This window comes from Penicillium daleae (genome assembly GCF_028827525.1).
Source record: "Penicillium daleae strain IBT 16125 chromosome Unknown utg000005l_segment0_segment0, whole genome shotgun sequence".
Taxonomy (NCBI): domain Eukaryota; kingdom Fungi; phylum Ascomycota; class Eurotiomycetes; order Eurotiales; family Aspergillaceae; genus Penicillium; species Penicillium daleae.
In genome coordinates this window covers 2,726,237-2,748,396 of record NW_026623153.1, presented here as the reverse complement: position 1 = coordinate 2,748,396, position 22,160 = coordinate 2,726,237, and the positions used below count along the sequence as shown (strand labels likewise).

The following is a 22,160-nucleotide window of genomic DNA, read 5'->3' as shown; positions in this document are numbered from 1 at the left end:
GCGGGGCATTGAGATAATAGATTTAGGATTACATATCAGAACATAAAATGCGCAGCTTGGCTCCACAATAAAGGGGTTTAGATGCCCTGGTCGCCCGAGGAGTCCGGGTCTTCTACGTGCTAATGCGCCTCTAGTACAAAAACAAGCACATGTTGCACTATAGATACAGTGAAACAAGATCAGATGCATAGATGCAGTGCAGTATCCATAGGGCTTGAACGACTTCCGGCGTTTGTTAGCTAAACCCTGAAATCTGCCACCAATCGCTCCATTCGTAAAATCCTTCTTAATTTTATCATCCCCTTTGGGTTAGTATTTTCTATTCTACTTCCTTCTCTTACCGAAATAGTTCTGGACGGGAACGGACCTGCAAGGGTCAAGACCATGCTGGGAAGTTTACTGACTTTTGAGGCCTAGTCTTGAGTTCTTGAAATAAAAAAAATCGTATCTGAAATATGATCACAAGATGTAACCCTCGAAGGTCCAATATGGTCAAAACCTCTTGATTACAGTTTGAAGCATTCCAAACCACAATGTAATTAAAGCACTAGGAAGCAGAAAGATCGCGCGAGCCTCCATTGCGCCGACGTCAACGGGGATCGTGGGACAAACCTCATCTCGACGAACAAATTTGGTGACGGATTGGTCTGGTACAACACTGGACCTAAGAACGTGGATAGTAGTGGCTACGAGTGGGTGGCTCGGGGAGCACTGTACATGGGTACCGGGCTGGCGGCTGTATGTATTATCCGGATTTTCTAGGAAATGGCAGGACAGACATGCACTGTATGACAGGGACATTCACGAATCAAGCCGAGACATGGTTCAACGAGTACGATGCCGACTATCAAAGGGACGATCTGGACAGCTTGGACGACCCTCATCTGTTTCTGCAGCCCGATAAGGATAGTATCTCTCTATAGCCTAAGCGCTATTTAGTGCAGGTTCTCACTATTGATATTTAATGTTACGATATAATTAAGGAGTTTAAGTAATTAAGGCTAAGAAGTTGAAGGAGGGCTAGTACAAGTTCGTTGGGTGTATGACGGAGGTCCATTTGAAACCAAAAGCCCCACTAGACCTTTTAAAATAGATCATGAAGATTGCAAGTATAAGCATAAATTAAAGCCGCTGGTTTTATTCATTACGAGACCTATACAACTTCAAAGTTGAAGACGTCGAAAAGCCTAGGCACAGCCGAAAGACCCAGAGCAGGTACAAAAGGGGAGTCTGCGGGCGTGATCGTCCGTCAGTACCTCAGAAACCATTTCCCGCTCACATGCTCAATCTTCCAACTACCTCACGGTCATCACTGTTCTGCCCTCATGTGCGCTCACAGCCAAGCCGAACCTGCGATTTTCCTCGCGTACTATTAGGTCATGGAACGATCCACCGAATCCGATGCTCATAACCCCCCGAACGTATTCCGCATCGCAAACCCCCGACCAAACAGCGGCTGCTAGCCGCACTGAAGGCGCACCCCGTTTCTATACGCTTGCTGGGTGGCGCCAGAGCCCTGTGGAAGATAGTCCGACTGCCGATATGCTGTTGGTTCACCAGACTGGAACTGTACGAGTCGGGGAGATTATTCGGTGGGTGCTCCAGGTATTCCGTTGTCTCCAGGCCCTGTCCCCCGGACATGCCGGAGATGGCTATCACCAGCGGCCCTGCGTGGCCACCAAGTGGTCGTACAATGAGAGAAGCTAACAAAACGCCTTTGGAATTCTCAGATATACCTTCACCTATACCCCTGCGGCTGATCCAATCTTGCCTATCCCTTCCGAGCTTCATGTGAGAGTGAAGAATACCTCCGCGATCCCCCTCCGCGCCGCCTATCTCCACGGCCCATACACTCTGTACACCGCCTGCTACCCTTCTACATTCGATCCAAACGCCAAATATGATCACCAGGATACCGAGGGTGTCCCCCAATTTGAGCCGTACCTCAAGGCGGGCGGCAACTGGGATGCAACTATCAAGATGCCCACGCGCTTCGGGGACTCACACAACCTCGCCGTGGGTCACTTGGGGCCAGAGAGTGATCGGACCATAACGTGGGTAATTGAAATCGTGTCTCAAGTCATATTCTCGAGCAGTGCTGCGGTCCATTTTGAGTTGTTGGTTGCCCGTGACGCCAAATCCATCGAGTACTTCTCCGCCGGTGGCTCCGCGACTGGCCATGGACCCCCAGGCAAATTACAGGACCATTGGCCTATGGGATCCACAAGGGGACAGTCCATCATTGCCACCAAGGGGGTGTATTCGACATCCACTAAACTGCGTGTCGACGATACGAGCAGCTTGTGGAACAGCCCCCCACTACCATCGTGGACCTCCGACGCGGATGCCACACCGGAGCAGACCGACTCTAGTGCTCAAGATTCTTCGCCTGAAGCCACGGGCAGCACGACTAAGGCCAAGCGAAAGAAGAAGAAGAAGGTCCATCTGGTGGTGATTACCCATGGATTGCATAGTAACTTAGGCGCGGACATGCTTTATCTGAAGGAAAGCATCGACGCTGCTGCTGCGGCTAAGAAGAAGAAGAAGGATCGCTCTGAAGAAGGCGACAAGAGTGAAGACAGCACTGTCAATGACGAAGATGAAGACGACGAGGAAGTCATCGTTCGAGGATTCTCCGGCAACGCCGTTCGCACCGAGAGGGGCATTCAATATCTGGGCAAACGCCTGGCCAAGTATGTTCTATTGATGACATACCCAGATCAGCCGTATTATCCTTTGAAGACTGGAAAGACAAAGTCATTTCCTCGCCCATTCAGTGCTCGCAAGGACCAAGCTCAGCCACCCCTCGAGCCGCTTTCATCCTCGGCGAATCATGAGGATGGCACGAATGACGATGACCATGCCTACCAAATCACTAGCATCAGCTTCATCGGGCATTCTTTGGGTGGCCTGATCCAAACATATGCTATCGCGTACATACAGAAGCATTCGCCCGAATTCTTTGAACGAATTCAACCCGTCAATTTCATTGCCCTCGCATCTCCTTTCCTCGGTCTCAGCAACGAGAACCCTCTGTACGTGCGATTTGCCCTAGATCTGGGCTTGGTCGGACGGACCGGACAAGATCTTGGACTCAGCTGGACACCACCAAAGGTACGCAGCGGCTGGGGTGCCATCATTGGTGGCCGAGGAGACGCGGCAAAGGACCAAAGCCAGGCGGACCCAGGATCCAAACCGCTGCTGCGTATCTTACCCTGTGGCCCAGCGCACGAGGTGCTTCAAAAGTTTCATCATCGGACTGTGTACTCCAACGTGGTCAATGATGGGATTGTTCCCTTGCGCACGTCGTGCCTTCTTTTCCTCGATTGGCGAGGTCTGGACCGAGTTGAGAAGGCGAGAAGGGACAATGGTATTGTGGGCACGATGGCTGAATGGGGTTGGGCCGAATTGACTGGGGCTAATTCCAAGTCTCCACGACTAGCTCGCCCTGATGAAATTCCACGCTTGGGTGGAGGCCAAGGTGGGCCGAAGGACAGGTTTACCAGCGTTACGGACCAGACACAACCTGTACAGGAGAATGAAGAGCTTGCTCAGCCTGAAGAGGTGTCTTCACCGGCTCCCGGGCAATTCCTTGCCAGGCGAAAATCCTCCCTGCAAGCAAGTAGCTTGGGGACAGAGTCGTTACACAAGGACGTCTCAGGCAATGATTCGGGGCCTTTCAGCAGCCTTCTCGCCTTCTTCCGCCCCAAGGAGCCAAAGCAACACCAGCCTAGTGGCAAGCATGCTAAGATCTACAAGCGCAGCCAGACTCTCGCATCGTTTGACCCCAACAAGTCACCCGCACCTGTGGTTCGTGGAAATTCTCTGTATGAAGAAGACATCGGGGTCAATACGCCTCCTAAGACCACGTTCTTCGAGTCAGCAGGGGACTTATTGATGCCACCTCTGCCCCCGGCTGACTTCATCCTGGACCCTGCTGCCCGGCCTCGAACCATTTTCCATGACCGCATCTACCATCCTGAAGATATTCCCGCTCCACTACCAGTGAAGCGGCGAACCCTGACATTCTCCTCATTACAACCTAAGCATGCGAAAACCGCACCTCCTCAAGCGACGCAGATACCGGCTAGTTCTACCCCCAACGTCAAAAGCAGCGAAAGTGGACTGAAGGTCGAAGAGAAAATTGCCCGAGCTTACCACCGGGATCTAACCTGGCGCAAGGTACTTGTCCGCCTCGAACCCGACGCACACAATAACATCATTGTGCGTCGCATGTTCACAAATGCCTACGGATGGCCAGTTGTGAAGCACCTTGTTGACACGCACTTTGGCCCTTCCCCCAACGTTGAGATCGACGATACTTTGAAATGCAATGCTGAAAGGGCCAAAGCCTTGAATGTCGGACCCACCAGCTCCGGCGACGAAGTGGAAGGCCAGTCTGATTCCACTGAAAGGGACTTGACTGAACCTGATCGTGCCGGACCAAGCCATACCCATGGGGGTGCCGTGAGCCCTTCCTGCTCGGAAGGATACCCCCAGCTGCATGACCTAGCTGATGCATTACCTGCCGAGCATGAATTTGACGAAACGGACAGCACTCATACTCGATCCCACTCTCACCATACTGAGGTTTCTCGGCAGGACTCGGCGCGATGGACCGATCGTCAGGTGGATGAAGATGATGACCGTGAATCCGGGTTGGATGTGGACGGGCATGCCGAGTTCCGATGGTCCCCAGCTCCACGGCCTACTGCTTGAACGGGCTACTTGGGAGGAAGTATTTGCCAAGCATCAAGTTGTACATAATCATTTGCCTTCCTAAATACCCTGTAATTAATCCACATCTATCTAATTAGGGATCGTCCCATTTTCATCTCTATTCCCATTTACAATTTCAGCATCAACCTCGATCAGGGCATGCTAATACTCCAATCTACCTTGAATGTAGCTCCAAAACTCCACCACTAGCTCCTTCTGGCCAGCCTCTGGTGCTCCTCGGACAGCCAAATATTTCCGCCCATCGAGAGAGGTCTCCCAGCCTCCGGGGTTACCATCCACCATCATACCACCCGCCTCGGTCAGGATGACCCAGGCAGCACAAACATCCCAAGCCCAACAGCCACCTTCCCAGTAAAGGTCCATCGTACCCTCAGCAACCGCACACGTATTAAGTGCTGCAGACCCCAGACTGCGGAACGAGCGAACCATCGCACCACCGTCCTCCTTTGACTGACCCAGCTTCTCAAAGGTACGCACCTTCGTCTCCCAATTGGGTCCGCTACGGTCCGAGCCCCATTCAATTGCAACAAGTGCATTGGGCAACCCAGACAAGGGCTCGACGTTCTCGCCCTTCAGGGGCAGAGGAGTCTCCTGATTGCGGAACGCACCCTGACCCTTAATCGCCGACCAGAGCGTTTTCGTGAAGGGGTTATAGACGACGCCTACGGTGGGAACTCGTGCGATGGCGAAACCAAGTGACACACAGGCGTAGGGGAAGCTGTGCACAAAGTTGACTGTGCCATCGATTGGGTCCACGACAAAGGTCGGGGCATCTGTTATGGGACTCGTGGGGTCGTAGGTTTCTTCGCCGTGGAATCTGGGAAGCAAATAGGTATCAGAATGGACATTGAAAGTAGTGTTGGAAGTAGGGGGACATACTCGTAATCGGGGTATTTCTCCTTCAATGAAGTCGAAATCATGTTCTCGACGGCGCGGTCATACTCGGTAACCAAGTCGGCACCTATATTGGAACAGTAGTACGTGTTAGTAAATCAATTCTGCTATCCTGTGTAATCTCTCCCACTGTCCTTGGTTCGTCGGGGCCAACCATACTGTTCTTCTTCGAGCCAGTGCCGCTGTTGTCTGGGAGGGCATTGGTGATTATGTCCCCAGCCTTGAAGGCCAGCGAGACGAGAAAGTCATGAATCTCCTTCAGATTGGGAGTGGACATGGTGGATGATGGGTGTGTGAGGGTCGAGGAGTCGTGAAGGAGAGAAGAGGACTGCCCCGCGGACTTGCGGCGAGAGGCCGGAGGCGGCCAATGCGGGGGATGTATGCATTGGCGGCTCTGAGGGTTTTTTTATTTTTATTTTTTTCGATATATGCAAAATATTTCGAGATAAAATGATGCTGATTTGAAATTATTCCTTGAAATCAGATATATTTCTTTCTCATTCCATGCGGTGCCATCATACTAAATAGTAAGGATTACACGATCTTCCCTCCGCTGGAGATATTCGGCCAGTCAGTGACGTCGCCCCCCACTTCGGGGAAAAAAAGTTTCGTGCGATCAACTCCGTCGATACAACCTTCAACATATCTCCCCTCCACGATGCCGACAGAACAAGAAGAGGTATCCCCTACAAATATATGCGATCAGGTCTATGAATTCACCAACTAATTTATCCTCTAGCTGGTGGAGTTCCTTCACCACGGCAATACGCAGATTCGACAGATTGGTAAGAACCCCGCCAGCGCCTCGAACTTCGAACTTCGATGTCCAAACCCCCCACAACCCAACGTCGCGCCGATCCATGTCTGATGCATATATAATCATACAGCCTGTGAGAATCTGCTTGGCTTCTCCACGGCCCAGCCAAGCCTCTTCAAGCGACATCAACTACTTCCTGTCCGAGACCTGAAGCTGCTGGCGAAGGACTACACAGTGCGTGCGACTGTTTCCGGCTCCCTGGGACAAGATTGACTGACATAGGGTCTGACTAGCCTATTGCGAAAAATGCCTTGACGATGCTTATCAACCTCTCCAATGATGAGGAGATCCTGGAGTGCCTGGCCAGCGATGACGAGTTCCTCGAGATCTTGCTCAGGAAGCTCATGGTAAGTGCAGTTTGGTGCGATACCAGCCAGAAATATCTGAGGGCTAACCTCGTCTTGTACCATTCCAGAATGTCAAGGAGCCCAACGCCGATGAGTTTGCCATGTTGCTAGCCAACCTCGTCAAATCCGACCACCTCAAGAAACTCCACACACTGAAGCGGAAAGCCCCCGCAGCAGTTTCCACCTCTGAGAATGCCATCGACCAGCTGATGGACTGTTTTGTGAAGGGTGCCGAGGGCGGTCTCAACAAGCACGCCAACTTCGACTACCTCTCCTACCTCTTCGCCGATCTGTCCCAAACCGAGACGGGGAGAGCGTACTTTACTACGCGGCAGGAGTACGACGGAGTGGTGCCAATCACGAAGCTGACCGTCTTCACGGAACACGAGAGCAACATTCGACGGAAGGGAGTCGCCTCCACCATCAAGAACGTGGCCTTTGATGTCGCTTCACATCCCATGCTTTTCAGCGAGGACGACGCCAATTTGCTGCCATATCTGCTGCTTCCGATCGCGGGACCGGAAGAATTCCCGGACGACGAGATGATGTCGATGTTGCCGGATCTGCAGCTCCTGCCCCCAGATAAGAAGCGAGACAGTGACAACACCATCATCACCACCCATCTAGAGACCCTGCTCCTTCTGACTACGACTCGAGACGGCCGTGAGAAGATCCGTGCCGCACAAGTGTACCCCTTCGTCCGGGAATGCCACCTCCACGTGGAGGACGAGGAGGTGCGGGAGGCCTGTGACCGGCTGGTGCAGGTGATTATGCGAGACGAGGAGGGCGAGGGAGAAAAGACTGATGCTGAATTGACCGAGGCTCAGAAGCAGATTGAAGGGGCTCCTCAGGCGCAAGCGCAGGAGGAAGATGAGAAGGTGGTGGAGCTGTTCTAGGCATGTCGATTGTGATGACCTTTATATATATATTGTAGATCCTGATAGACTATTGGGTTACAACCCACTGATCATATACTCTGGCTTTGCTGTCATCATCTATTCGAAGATATTGAAAGACATTCAAAAATTGATCTCAGATCCTTCGTACTGTACTTTCTCCTCCTCGAGTCTTTCATGTCAAATGGATTTCGTTGGCTGTGGGGCTGCTCCACCGCAATCCCACCACTCAACGCCCCCAATTTCTCGAGATCAGCCTGACTTGCACTGTCGAAAGCTCCATCACCCTCGCTTGACTCGTCTACGAGCGAGACTACTGCACGGACTAACCCCAAAGAAGCTACCAATTCCTCATTGCGGACCCTCCGCCGTCACAACGGCCGCCATCCCACTGCAGACGCGGAAGCGGACTTGCCCCCCGAGCCCGAGGGGACAAGAGCTCCCCGCCGAATCGGACCGAGTCGACGATCCCGACTCTGACGTCTCCCACGAGGAAGACGACTACGACAGCCACACGCACACCCACACGGACCCAGAGCAGGACCATCGCAGACCCGACAATGGAAGTAGCGACCCAGACGAGCCCCTCGAGTTAACCCCGCCCGACGATTCCAAGTCGCTCGCTCAGCACTTCTGGGTTTTCATGTCGCGCGCCCCTCTTCTCCGGACATCGCCCGCGCTGGGCTCGTCATCATACGGAGGTGTGCGTATTCCGCAGGACGAGTCCGACGACAATGACGACAATGATTCCGATGTTGCTGCTCGACACGATAAACCGACCCGCGAATGGTCTCCCGGTAGGCTGCAGCGGGCTAGCTTCGACAGCAGTGCCGAGGGACCTTCGAGCGATGCACTCCAACAACGTCGACGATTATCCAAATCCAAACAATCACATTCCTCCGGTCGGCGGAGGAGTAGTGCTCTTTACACAGAGGGACATAAGCGGCGACCTTCATCGGCCACCTCGGATGTAGGAATGGGTGCGGATTCCAAGTACTCGTTTGCAACAGGACTTGCGGTACCTGGAAACCCAGTGATGCAAGAAACTCCGGTGTCCTCGCCGTATATGACAACCGACGATGAGGATGTGTTGGATATTGATGACGAGAATACAAAACCTTTCGACGAGGATCCTCCGGATAATTCGCCGTACGTTTTGTTCTTGACTGGTCTGTCGGCGTAGCGATGGGCCCTGCTAGTCGCCAATGAAAGTCGAACGGCTAACTGACGAGAGACTACAGATATGCTCAAGTGCGAGCGACCGTCCCGGCGACAGATGATATTACGCTCTCCGTCAATAGTAAGTTTCGATCCCCCGCAGGATTGTGCCTGGTCCTCGCTCTGCCCCGCTTAGTGAAACCCTGTCTGACACTTGTACTCATATAGCCCCTCGCATGTGGATTCTTGCATTGCTTTTCTCTTTGACTGGTTCTGCAGCCAACCTTTTTTCTCCCTCCGCTACCCGAGCGTCGCTATCACCCCAATCATCGCATTGGTCTTGGTTCATCCATTGGGCAAGTTCTGGGACGTTCTGCTGAAACGGACGGACGACCCTATCGAAGTTTTCGAGAATGGAACTCTGGATCATCGAGAGTCACTCTCAGACGACATTGACGCCCCTAATCCGACTTTGCCCACCCGGATCCGGCTTTGGCTCGCCCAAGGGCGTTGGAACGAGAAGGAACATGCATGCGTCTATATCAGCAGTAACGTCTCTTTTGGATTTGCGTTTGCCACCGATGTCGGTATTTCTTGCTAAGCTGTCTTACATTCCTTTCTGACAATAGTCTTTTCCCAGGTCATCGTTGAGCAACACAAGTTCTACCAGCAGGAGGTTCCGATCTTGTACCAGTTGCTGCTCATCATTTCAACCCAAGTTCTGGGTTATGCATTTGCCGGGTTGACTAGACGCTTCTTGGTGCGGCCTTCGGCCATGATCTGGCCGGGGACCCTCATGTCTACCGCCATGTTCTCAACCATGCACAAGACAGCCAATAAGAAGGCCAACGGATGGAGCATCTCCCGGTACAAGTTCTTCATTCTTGTGTGGGCTGGCACTTTTGTCTGGTACTTCGTACCGGGCTTGCTGATGCCGGCGCTCAGCTACTTTAACGTGGTGACTTGGTTCGCACCCAAGAACGTCGTTGTGTCGAATCTTGTACGTGTTTCCGATTCCCTTATCACTTTCCTCTGTATAGATTCGTTGCTGACTGATGTAGTTTGGGGTTGCGTCGGGCCTTGGGATGTTGCCTCTGACCTTTGACTGGGCTCAGATCGCATATATCGGATCACCCTTGCTCACGCCTTGGTGGGCAGCAGCCAACATCGTGACGGGCTTGGTTGTGGTCATCTGGATCATTGCCCCGATCTTGTGTAAGCCTTGAAATACCTTTCCTCAGCCTGTATCATAATGGGCGACTGACTAAATCCCGTGGCAGATTATAAAAACGTGCTCTTCTCCTCATACATGCCCATCCTGTCCGCGGCAGTATTTGACAACACAGGCCACCCATACAACGTGAGCCGAATCTTGACGCCGGACTTCCTCTTCGATCAAAAAGCATATGAAGACTATTCACCGGTCTATCTCCCCATCACCTATGTCCTGTCATACGGTGTTCAGTTTGCTGCCCTGACCTCCCTGGTTACCCACACCATTTGCTGGTATGGTAAGGATATCTTGCACCAGACTCGCAAGGCTTTCGAGGAGCGTACGGATGTGCCAGACTTTGAGACATACCAGCCCCTCCGAACAGAAAATGGGCATGGATCCCCACGGCGACACGGCCGTGAGGCGTCGAGAGTCAGTTCTCATGATCCTAGTCGGGAGTTGCCGCTGGGAATGGAAGATGTGCATTGCCGTCTCATGAGGCGCTACAAGGACGCTCCTCTGACGTGGTACCTGATCGTGCTCGTTACAATGCTGGTCATTGCCACCTACACTGTAGAGCAGTATGTCTAGCCCCCTTTCATCACCTCGAAGTTATAACTAGAGTACTAATTATTGTTCCGCTCCATAGCTACCCGGTCCACTTACCCTGGTACGGTCTTTTTCTGGCATTGCTCATCACCAGCGTGTTCTTCATCCCCGTCGGCATCATTATGGCTGTCACCAATCAACACAGCAGTCTCTATCTAATCTGCCAGCTCTTGTGCGGGATTGTCTTTCCTGGGCGGCCCGTTGCGAACATGATCTTCGTGACTTATTCTTACATCAGCTCCGCCCAAGGCATCAAGTTCTCGTCGGATCTCAAGCTTGGGCACTACATGAAAATTCCGCCACGCATCCTTTTCAGTGTGCAGATGGTGGCGACCTTGGTATCCAGCCTGACGCAAATTGGTGTTCTGAACTGGATGTTCTCTTACATCCCTGGGATTTGCACTCCCCAGGCTCTGAACGGCTTCAACTGTCCTATTGCGCGCGTTCATTTTAACGGCAGCATCCTGTGGGGTGTTGTTGGACCGCAGCGATTCTTCGGGCCGGGTGGGCTCTATCGACCTCTCGTCTGGGCGTTTTTGATAGGCGCCGCAGCACCCCTCACAGCCTGGATCTTGGGTCGTCGCAGCAAGAAGAATTTCTGGCGGAAAGTCAATTTCCCCATTCTGTTTGGCAGTCTTAGCTGGATCCCTCCTGCGACGGGTCTGAACTTTTCCGTCTGGGCGCTTGTTTGTTTCGTGTTCAACTACGTGATCCGCCGCCGCAGGACCGCTTGGTGGGAGAAGTATGCGATGACGCTCTCAGCAGCTTTGGACTCGGGGCTGGCATTTGCCGTGCTTGTGGTCTTCTTTTTCCTTATTTACCCTGGCTGGGTTGATGGGTTTAAGTGGTGGGGAACGGAGATCTATAAACAGGGATGCGACTGGATTGCATGCCCGTATAAGCGTCTAGAACCCGGGCAGAAGTTTGGTGAATGAAGAATTCCTGAGCCAAAGTTGAGGGCTACATACACCATTGTTGTATAGAGTGTATTATTGAATGATTTATGAATGTAACGAATCGAGATTTCATTGATCATTGGGCGAAAGATGAAAGAAATGAAAGCGTAGTACATACTGTAGATACAGTAGTCAAGTTGTCGCAATAACCTTTCGAAAGAATGACCAGCCCAGGCCTGCTTACCTAAGCGTGTCATCACTGCCCGTGACCTCCAACTCCGACTCCAACTCCACACTCTCGTCCGCTTTCATCCTGTTGACCCAGCCCCATCTGACCTCCCCGGTGGATGTGCTGCAATATCACTTTCTTAAACTGAGAAGACGCGCACTCACGCTCTCACCTCTGAGAAAATGTCGACTCCAACCAACGCCTCCAACGGCCCAACGCCAACGCCAACAGGACCCAACGGCGCTCCACCCCCGATGAGGATTCGCCGCGCCAGGAACGCAGGCGACCCTCTCGTTCGTCCAAAGCGACGGCCTGCGAGGCCTGTGGGAGCTGCTCCCGGCGCAAATACAGCGATCAAGACCTTGCCCGCACGCCCCTCGGCCCCCGGCGCTCCGTTCGTACCTTTGCCTCAGAAACCCCGATCGGCCCTCGTCCCGGATGTGCGCTCCGTCAACGGATTCAGTGGGCCTTTGCTCTCTCAGAAATATGTTGACTACCCGCTGGTTACTACGAGGAAAGCTCTGCGTGAGGGGTTGAAACATCACATCGCCCGGTTTTCTTCCAAACGAACCATCGACCCTCGCGATGAATCTCAGTTTACGCGACCCGTCAGGCTTCATCGCCGCGATCCACGTGCTCGAGCTCATGAACAGCATGGGGAGAAGATGGTCGGACCGGACGGGCAGCAGCTGGACGAGGCCGAGCGGGAGGCCCTGGAAGCGCGAAGAGCCGCGCGCGAGAAGGAGCGTGCAGTGAATATGGCGCAGATTGCGCCCTCGGTCGGGTCGACTGCAAAGAGACCGAATGCCCCCAAGCAGAAGACACAACAAGTCTTCAAGTCGGACATGACTAAGGAGGAGATTGCCAGGGCGCGTATCAAGTACGAGGAAGCCTTGCCCTGGCATCTGGAGGATTTCGATAACCGCAATATCTGGGTTGGCAACTACGAGGCGGCGTTATCGGAGACCCACACGGTCTTTGTCCTCGAGAATAACAAGATGCGAATGATCCCCGCTGAGAAGTGGTACAAGTTCAGCGCCAAGCAGCAGTTTAAGGCGTTGACTATTGAGGAGGCAGAGAAGCACATGTCGAAGCGCATCAAGGACCCCCGGTGGTTCATGGAAAAGCAGAAGGAGGTCCAGGCGAAGAAGGAACTGGAACAATATGCCAAGCAGAACAGGGTTTATGCCGGAAAACAAGGTGGCATAGCCGGTAGAGAAGGCTTGGAGGCCAGTGAAATGGACTTTGAGGAGGACCGATTCGCCGATGACGAAGAACATGCGGATTTGTTCAACGACGAGCAAGACGAAGATACCAAGGCGGCTGAGCAGCGAATCAAAGAGGATCAATTGAAGGCGAACGTCTTCGATCTTAAGGAAGAGAAGGACTACGAGGACGAAGAGGAGCGCGAGAAAAAGGAGCGTGAAGCGCGCCGGACTTTCGGCAAGAAAGTCCGAAAGGCTCTCAAGAAAAGAGAGAGAAACTTCGACTACAGCAGTGGCTCCGATGTTAATCCATACACTGATGAAGAGGTAAGAATCCTCTATTCTATTGAGTTGTCAAGCATACAAAAGACTAATGTGATGGCGTGCAGAGTTCTGATGACAGCGAGGTCGAACGTCAAAAGGAGGAAGAAAAACGCAAGGCCGAAGAGGAAAGGCTTCAGAGAGAGAAGGATTCGGCGACATCTACCAAGGGCAGTAATACGCCCTCGGGTCGTCCAAAGCACACCGATGCTCTCAAGAAGCCAGCCGGATCTCGCAAGCGCCTGGGGTCTCCAGTTTCGGACGCGAGTGGCACCGACACCTCTCGAAAGAAGGCTAAAAACAAGCATCAGCCCACCTCGCGGCCAATGTCCCCATCTGCAGCACAGGTACGTAACACGGTGGCGAACCCTGATTGAATTAAAGAAACATATGCTTATCAATTTCTCCAGGCCGGTAAGAAACGCATTCGAAACGTCCCACTCGGCGGCTCTGGATCTGGCAGCGACGTCGATGTCGGTGCTGGATCTGGAGGCGAGCTGAGCGAGAGCGGCAAGACCAAGAGACTAAAACTGAACCCTCCCTCAGCCACTTCGCGCAGTGGCACTCCGCAAGGATCCCGAGCTGCAAGCCCTATCGCTAGCACCCAGTTCCCCGGTAGCCGAGCTGCCAGCCCCGATGGACCAAGAGGCAAGTTTTCTTCCGTCGTGAATGCTTCAACATTGAATCTATATGCCCAAAGCGTCATGCATGATTTACCGACTGACCACCAACAAAAAAAACAGGCGCCGGCCGCTCCACCCCCATCCCAACCGGACAACCATTCCCCACGCCCGCCGAGATTCACGCCGCGATCCCAGCCACTGGTATCACCAGTTCCGACCTTCTCCGTATTTTCCGTCCCCGCATTGGCGAATCCAAGGAGAACCATCGCCGTTTCATTGCAATCGTTAAGGACGTCGGTTTGTATGGCAAGGAGGACAGGCTACTCCGGCCTGGTACCTGGAGGCCAACCTAAGCTTGGGGAATTGCCGAGAACGCATTTCACTGGTATTTAGGAGCGTTACTTTTCGGTGGGATTTGAGATGTTTGTACGATAATACCTCTAGGGCAGGCTGAGAATGGATTGGATAGGGAGATTTAAAAATGAAACTCATTGATTTGAGAGACTATTCCGTATTGTAGAGTATATACATGATGTCTTTGAAATGAAGTTTAAAATAATGGCCTGGTTAATAAAATGAGATAGATAGGCCCTATACGATTTGTCTTGATGTAGCGGGATTAATGAATCATCTCATGTAGGAGAACCATTAAGGAGGAAGCTTCTGGTCAGAGAGGCTCAACGAGAAGCCATCATCTATTACAGCCGAGGCTAGATACATCTACTGAACCAAAGAAACATTCTATAAGAAAATCCGATTGACAATGTAGAACTAGGAGGCAAAAAGAAAAAGAAAAGTAACGCAACCAAAACACATACATGCAACGATCAACAATCAACAGCGCCAAGTTTGAGACATGTCACATCACACGACCCACAAGCAGGTCATTCTATCAGACAAAAGAAAAGGGAGAAAGAAACACACATTATCGCAATGGGGAATCACATCACAAGAAATCAAGTTCCAGAGTCAAGGACCAACATCTAAGCGGCGCGGGCAGCGTTCTCAGTGCCCTCCTCGTACTTCTCCCAGTTGGCCAGGATGGCGGCGATACGGGGAGAGTTGGTGAGGCGGTAGACGTCCTCGAAGTACTCCTTGGAGATCTCGAAGGGACGAGCAGTGACGTTGGGAATGTACTTGCCGACGAGCTTGGACGGGTCGATGGTGGTCTTGTTGATCTTCTTGAGCAGGAAGGACCGGAAGGGCTTGACACCGGAGCGCAGGAAAGTGCTGTGGAAGGGGACATCGATGCCCTTCAGCGGGATGGTGGCGAAGCCGCGCTCCAGTTGGATGGGCTTGGGCTTGGCCTCGGTCTGCTTGACGCACTCCTGGATGATGCTGACCAGGTGAGCCTTGAGGTCTTCGAGCGACATGCTCTGCATAAGAGCGGGAATGTCGATGTTCTGAGCCTTGAGGAAGTTCAGGAGGTTGGTGAGGCAGTCGAGGGCGCGGAGCTAAAACGTTCTACGTTAGTATATCCTGATGTTGTAGAAGGGGAAAAGATATCGAGAAAAAACTTACATCACCAGCAGCGACGTACTGCATGTTGGCAACGTTGTAGTTGACGATCTCCAAAAGCCAGCCAGTCTGCTCGGAGATGACCTCAACGACGTACTGCAAGGCCTGCTCGTTGAAGGTCTTGGAGATACGGCTGGGGTTGACAGCGCACATGGAGTAGTTGGAGCGACCCTGCTCGTCACGCTCGACGGCAACCTGCATGGTCAGACCACGGTAGAACACGACGGAGACCAAGCTCTCAATGGGCATGACGTCGGCCAGGGCAGCCAGAGCCGAGTATTCACCCAGGGAGTGACCAGCGAAGCTGCTGTCACGCTGGACCAGACCCTTGGAGCGCATGTCCTCGAAGCTAGCCTTCTCCATGAGGGTGAGGGCGGGCTGGGTGAACTGGGTGGCGGACAGCAGACCGGTGGGCGAACGGTAAGTGTAAGAAGCGGTGTTCTCATCAACCTCCTTGAAGATCTTCTCGGACTTGATGGAGCCATCGGCATTGACAGACTCGAAGGTCATCGCCATGTAGTTCTGGCGAATGGCCTTACCGCGGGGACCACCAAAGTAGACGGTGAGCTCCTTGGGGTTGTTCTTGACAATGTCAATGATGGACAGGCCGTAGTTCTCCATGAAGTGGCGATCAGCACGGTCCCAGACCTCCTTGGCAACAGGGCTGCTGGCATAGAGCTCCATACCCATGCCCTGCTCCTGAGAACCCTGGCCGGTGAAGACGTAGGAGGTGACAGGCTGCTCGACCTCGGCCTCACCAACAAGGACCTTCTCCTCGGTCTCCTTGTTGCTGGCCTCGACCTGGATGATCTTACGACCAGCAATCATACCAACGTGCTGCAGCTTGACGGCGACCATGTCGTTGGGCAGAACCATGCCGACCAGGGAGGCGTGGAAACCACGGACACGGCCGATGTTGTTCTCGGCGGCCCAGGTCTCCACCAGCGAGCGGACAGCAGCACTGCTGTACATGCCGTGGGTGATGGTGCCGGGCAGGTTGGCATAGCTGGAGAAGACACGAGAGACGTGGATAGGGTTGTAGTCGCCGGAGACGCGGGCATAGGTCTCGTTGGAAGCCGGGGCGCGCAGCTCCAGGGCAGTCTTGCCACTCAGAGGGATGGGGTTCTCGAAGTAGACGGGCTGCTCGATGGAGGTACCGTTACGCTGGAGGTAGTCAATTACGGGGTTACCGTGAGAGACACCAGCCTCGTAGTCCACGGAGGCAACCTGGATAACCTCCTTGGTGGGGAGCTCCAGGAGGACCTGACCAATGGTCTGGACGTTGCTGAAGACTGTCTGGTTCTTGAAGCGGATCAAGCTCTGGAGACGGAAGGTAAGGGTCTGGCCAAGGAGCTCGATCTCAGACTCGTCCATGCGGAACCACTCTTTGGAGCGGAGGATAGCGACATCACGGCTGGTGGCAAGGTGGACCTGCATGGGAACCTCGTCCTTGCGCTGGAAGGTGTTCTCGAAGTCCGAGTAGGCACCGCGGTACAGGAACTGACTGGTAACCTGCATGATGGGCTTGCCCTCACGCTTGATGGTACCGCAGACCTCGACCATCTTGCCAGACTCCTGGTTGATGACGGCGTTGATCTGAGCAGTAGTGTCCAGAACATCGCCAACCTTCAGAGGCTGAGCACCGGGGATCATCTTGAAGCCGTTGGACAGGTGAACCAGCTTCAGGAGATCACCGTCAATGGTGCGAGGGAAGATGGGCTTGGTGATGGCCTTCCAGCCAGCGACAATGGCGAAATCCATGGGAGCGAAGACCTCCTTGCCGGGACGGTCAACGAAGGCCTCGCCAGTGTTGCCGACGGCGTGGACGAAGTCAGCAACGGCCTGAGAGGTGATGGTCTCGCGGCCGCCGTTGAAGGTGGCAGTGGTAGGAGTGTCGAAGGGCACGTCCTTGTTGCCGAACCAGATGCGATAGTAGAACTCCTTGATGCGGTCGTTGCGGTCTCCCATGACCTCGCGGAGGGGGGCATAACCGGTCTCCGGGTGGTAGGTGAAGAGGAACGTCAGGGGAACGACACCACCCTCGGCGGTGCGACCCTCGAACATGGTCAAAGAGATCTGACCATTCTCGTTCACCTTCGCCTCAACGGTCTTGACCAGCTTGCCGGACTGGTAGGGCTCACGCACGCTAACCATAGTCTTGGCGGGGTCGTTAGGGTTGGTGATCTCCACGTACAGGCCAGCAGTGGGAGCCACGATGCGCTTCATCGGGTTGCTCTGGAACCGGTGACCCTGGACGAACACATCGGCCAGGAACAAGGCGTGGCGCCACGAGTAGGTGTTGCCAGCCAGCAGGCGGAGCCAGCGGTCCAGGCTAGGCAGATCGGCGGAGGTAGAAGAGGACAGGCGGAAGCTGATCTTGTTGGCCTCCTCGGAGACAGTGAGACCCTCCACGTCGGGCTCATCCGCGTCTTCCACCACGTTGCCACCGAAGTACTCAATCACGGGGATCTTGGACTTGTCACCTCCGTAAACGTCGCGGATCAGGCCAGCAATGTGGCCCTGGTGGACACCATCGAGAATGTCCTTGACAGGCTCGTCAATAATGTTGGAGAAGCGGGCAGCCATCGGACCCTGCAGAATACAGGTACGGCCGACATCCTGGTCAACAACGGCCTCGAGGTCCTCACTCTGCCAGAGGGAGTCCTTCTTGAAGAAGTACTCAAACTTCTCATCGAGGACGGGGACGAAAGGAACGGGCTTCTGGCCACGGCGCTGGCAAAGCAGCAGGAAGTGCTGGACATCCTGGGCGTTGATCAGCTGCTTGGCGGCCTCGGGATATCCAGCCAGAATAGTGTCCACAGCCGGGTAAGGGGTGTCGAGCTCGGAGTAGTTCTGGAGCAGGGAAGCCTGGCCATTCGCGGTGGTGAAGCGCTCCTCGACACGGCGCAGGAAGTCGCCAGTCAGACGCTTGAGCGAGTCATCGATCCAACGAGACTCGTGCTTGACGTACATCAGATCGACCATGCGGTGGACGACTTCAGCGTAGGTCATGTCCTCAAGGTCCACAGTCTCGCCCGCGGCATTGCGGCCGAACCAGACCTTTTGGAAGTCATCGTTGAGCTTCTTGATGATGTAGTCGCGCTGCTTCTTCAACTCGGGGACACGCTTGGCCTTGTCGAGCTTGAAGATCTTCTGGTCCATCTCCTGCCAGAAGAGGACACCGCGGGTAGCCAGCTTGTGAATAGGCTCGCCCATCTCGGAGAGGACAGTGATGACACCGCCAGCAGCACCCTTGTAGGTCTTCTCCCACTCCTCATTGTCGACACCGGGGGCATCAGCAATAGCCTTCTTGGCGTTCTTGGAAGTGTGCGCCTCCTTGGCGATCATCATGCGGCTACCGAACAAGCAACCATCGAAAGGCATGGGAGGATAGCCGAACTTGGCGGACCAAGTACCGGAGAGGTATGGGTAGGTGTCTTCAGCACCACCGAAGCCACTACCAGCAACCAGGACAATGTTGTCCTGCTTGCGAATACGGCTGTACATCTGGAGGACAGGCTGGTGGAAGTCCTCGAAGGAGTGGTGACCACCACCACGACCACCGGTCCACTGCAACATGATGGGGAACTTGGGGTTGGCCTTGGCGATATTGATGACCTGCTGAATGGCATCGACGGAGCCAGGCTTGAAGGAAATGTGCTTGATGCCCAGGGTCTCGATGTACTCGTTGGCGACCTCGATAGAGGGAACACCAGCACCAATGGTCAGACCCTCGATGGGGACACCGTCGGCACGCAGGCGGCCGATCAGAGGGATCTGCCAACCCATGGCACGAGGGTTGACGTAGATCAAGTTGACGGTGATGCCGCGGCCAGGCGGGATAACCTTCTCGATCTTGTTGATGGCGGCGGTCATGGTCTTCGCGTTGTAGTAACCACCACCGCCCAACTCAATGTGATAGCCAGCGTTCATGGTGGCGGCCACAAAGTCCCAAGGGACGGTGGTAGGGGTCATACCAGCGACCATGACAGGGGGAATACCCAGCAGGCGACTCATCTTGGTATCGACATAAGTCTGTCCAGTGGAGGTCTGCACCAGACGAGGGCCGTGCTCCTTGACCCAATCCACGGCATACTTGACCGAGTGCTCATCACGGTCAAACAGCTCAGGCTTGTAGCCGACCTCAGCATTAGTGCCGTCCATCTCACCAGCCAGAATGACCCGGACCCCGGTACCATCCTTGTTACGGTTGGTGAGGACACCCAGGCCGGAGATACCACCAGGACCGAAGTCGACAATGTGGGTAGCACCAGGGAAGACGGTGGCTTGCTCCCAGTTGACGGGATCATGAGTGATCATGCGGATCAGGGCAGGGACGGCGTTCTTATCGCCGAGCTCACGCAGGTCCTCTCCGGTCTTGGTGTTGAAGACGGGAATGAGCAGAGACATGGCGGGGATCTCCAGATCCTCCAGATCCTCCAGAATGCGGTCGTAGGCGGAGGTGAGGTACTGGCTGTGGAAGGGGGCCGTGATGGGCAGGAAACGGTTGACAAACCGAACCTTGCGCTGAGTGAAGGGAACACGGTTCTGGTCCAGTCCAGTGGGGGCCTTGACCTTACGCAGACGCAAGTTCAGACCGTAGAGGGAGATGGGGGGACCGGTCACGACGAAGTTGCGAGCACTGTTGACCAGGGAGATCGCGATGTGGCGGTCCTCGGGCAAGTGCTGGTTGGTGGCATCAATGTGCTCCTGGACGGCGGTGCGAGAGAGATCCCGAATGGAGAGCATGGGAGTCGGGGTACCCTCGCCATTCTCAATCGAGTCCTGCAGCACCGAGGGAGCCAGGGAGGTGCGAGGGTAGGCCTGCTGGCTGCGGAGACCGATCCAGAACAGCATGGTCAGGGCATTGCGCGAGGCCTGCGCAAAGGACTCCCAGGTCGTCGCAGTGGCAATGGCTGCGGCCGTGACCACACCCTGGGAGTGACCAGTGGTTCCGCGGATGCGCTCCACGAGATCACCGGGTTGTTGTCCCAGGACCTTGCAGGTCACCGTGAAGTGGGCCAATTGGACGAGACCGATCAAGGGCAGACTGACGGGAGCCGACACGAGGTAGTCGGTATCGGGCTGCACATCCCGATCCTGCAGCCAGCGCATGATGTCGAGGCCCTTCGGGTAGAGCTTGCTGGCCTCGGGCTCGCGGGACAGCGATTGGAGCAGCTCTGCAGAGGACACAATCAGCTCCTCTACGAAGGAGGGGTAGGTGTTATAGACTGTGCGCAGCTCGTCAAAGTACTCCTCGATATTGCCCTGACCACCGAAGACGGTATAGATGCCGGCAGCCTCATCGGAGGCGGCGCGGAACAGAGCCGAGTCGTAGGGCTTGGTAGGCCGGCCGGCGGCGGCACGACCGGCGTAGTAGGCCTCCACCACCTGGTTCTTCTTGGGAACGATGCTGGATAGGGCGGCTGCCACGGCGTGGACATCATTTCCACGCATGAAGGCGCGCTCAAACTCGTTCAGGACGAGCTTGAGGACCTCCAGATAGGTGCCCTGGGCATCGTCCTCACCCTCCTCCACCTCGCGAGCGACATGGCCAATGTAGCGGGCCACCAGCTCTACGACGGAGGAAGGCTCGTCGTCCTGGGCCAATTCATCCGTGGGCTCGGGTAATGATGTGGTGAAGCCATCCTTCAACTGGGAAGCATGGAAATGGAGCGAAGTAGGGACAAGGAAGGAGAACTCGAGGGAGCCATGTGAGAGGATGAGAGGGCGCAGAGATTGAGAGGACCGGGGCGTGTTGATTCCGGTCTGGAGACCGGTGGATGTGCCGTGCATGATGGTGGCGATGATGATGATGTCGTCTTCTCCTTGTCCTCTAGGAGACCCGGTCAATTAGGGTCGGGAGGGGAATTCTAGAAGAAGGATTGATGGTGAGTAGGAGAGTCTTGAAGAGGCGGACATCCCTCCCAAAAAAAAGTTGGCGGGGGACTCGGCCCGGAAGAGACAACTTACAAAGTAGGAGTCGTCTTGACCACGAGCAATTGAATTAAATAAAATAAAGACGGAATTCACAAGGACATCAAAATGAAGAAGAAGAGAGGGAGGATAAGGTGGAGAGAGTATGGGGGGGGGGGGAGAGGGAGAGAATTGGGAGGGGGAGGATGATGGACACGAGAAAGAGAGAGGAAGCAAGTGGCACTCGAGGAGGTCTCTTTGGAGTGTGTCTTGTCCCTCCAACAGCAGCGCAGCAGAAAATTGGTGGCCAGACGGTAACGAAAAAAAAAAATAAAAAAACTCCGCTGTTGAACTGTAAGTGGCCCAAAAGGGTTTAGGGGGAACAAGGACCCGCCCCAATACTCTGGCCGACTCCGACACAGTGGCAGAGAACTCCGTCCGGTATGGATGTATTGGACCGTACATGATTCCTCAGCCAGGGGGACGGGGTTTCCCTCGCCAAGTGCCGCCATTCAACGGGTTGGGTCTGCCAGCGAGAGTTCCGGCCGGTCATCGTAATACCGGCATTGTTGGTAATACACGTATATTTTATGTATTTTCTTATTTATTGACGTTGGGCCATTCAACCAGTTTCTCGATCTCGAGTGGGATTGGAGAGTTAGACGAACCCATCACATGATTCAACGGATGAGATGGCGAGACGTTCAGGGAACACCACAGATATCGATCTGACAGCAAGAGCATCCGTTGGACTCAGAAAAATCGTGAATCATAATAT

At 54.2% G+C, this 22,160-nt stretch overlaps 6 protein-coding genes across 6 annotated transcripts; 4 read left to right on the top strand and 2 right to left on the bottom strand.

Annotated features, from left to right (window-relative positions):
- Positions 1 to 1,401: 1,401 nt before the first annotated feature.
- On the top strand, positions 1,402 to 4,719 carry N7458_005195 (lipase ROG1 family protein; the record flags this gene model as incomplete). The annotated part of the gene is made up of 2 exons (XM_056908577.1): positions 1,402 to 1,592; positions 1,731 to 4,719. 2 exons carry the CDS (start codon positions 1,402 to 1,404, stop codon positions 4,717 to 4,719), a joined length of 3,180 nt encoding a protein of 1,059 aa, XP_056767195.1.
- Positions 4,720 to 4,881: 162 nt separating this feature from the next.
- On the bottom strand, positions 4,882 to 5,911 carry N7458_005194 (inositol monophosphatase family protein; the record flags this gene model as incomplete). Its single annotated transcript, XM_056908576.1, has 3 exons — positions 4,882 to 5,557; positions 5,620 to 5,701; positions 5,794 to 5,911. The coding sequence occupies 3 exons, from the start codon at positions 5,909 to 5,911 to the stop codon at positions 4,882 to 4,884; spliced, it is 876 nt and encodes a 291-aa protein (XP_056767194.1).
- Positions 5,912 to 6,292: 381 nt separating this feature from the next.
- Positions 6,293 to 7,694, top strand: N7458_005193 (protein HGH1; the record flags this gene model as incomplete). The annotated part of the gene is made up of 5 exons (XM_056908575.1): positions 6,293 to 6,313; positions 6,374 to 6,496; positions 6,557 to 6,625; positions 6,685 to 6,798; positions 6,867 to 7,694. 5 exons carry the CDS (start codon positions 6,293 to 6,295, stop codon positions 7,692 to 7,694), a joined length of 1,155 nt encoding a protein of 384 aa, XP_056767193.1.
- Positions 7,695 to 7,878: 184 nt separating this feature from the next.
- N7458_005192 (uncharacterized protein) lies at positions 7,879 to 11,609 on the top strand (the record flags this gene model as incomplete). The annotated part of the gene is made up of 7 exons (XM_056908574.1): positions 7,879 to 8,843; positions 8,936 to 8,998; positions 9,132 to 9,435; positions 9,493 to 9,852; positions 9,914 to 10,067; positions 10,133 to 10,646; positions 10,715 to 11,609. 7 exons carry the CDS (start codon positions 7,879 to 7,881, stop codon positions 11,607 to 11,609), a joined length of 3,255 nt encoding a protein of 1,084 aa, XP_056767192.1.
- A 372-nt stretch (positions 11,610 to 11,981) lies between these two features.
- On the top strand, positions 11,982 to 14,301 carry N7458_005191 (transcription factor IIF subunit TFG1; the record flags this gene model as incomplete). Its single annotated transcript, XM_056908573.1, has 4 exons — positions 11,982 to 13,331; positions 13,394 to 13,672; positions 13,736 to 13,973; positions 14,069 to 14,301. The coding sequence occupies 4 exons, from the start codon at positions 11,982 to 11,984 to the stop codon at positions 14,299 to 14,301; spliced, it is 2,100 nt and encodes a 699-aa protein (XP_056767191.1).
- A 630-nt stretch (positions 14,302 to 14,931) lies between these two features.
- On the bottom strand, positions 14,932 to 21,262 carry N7458_005190 (tetrafunctional fatty acid synthase subunit FAS1; the record flags this gene model as incomplete). The annotated part of the gene is made up of 2 exons (XM_056908572.1): positions 14,932 to 15,402; positions 15,470 to 21,262. 2 exons carry the CDS (start codon positions 21,260 to 21,262, stop codon positions 14,932 to 14,934), a joined length of 6,264 nt encoding a protein of 2,087 aa, XP_056767190.1.
- Positions 21,263 to 22,160: the final 898 nt, after the last annotated feature.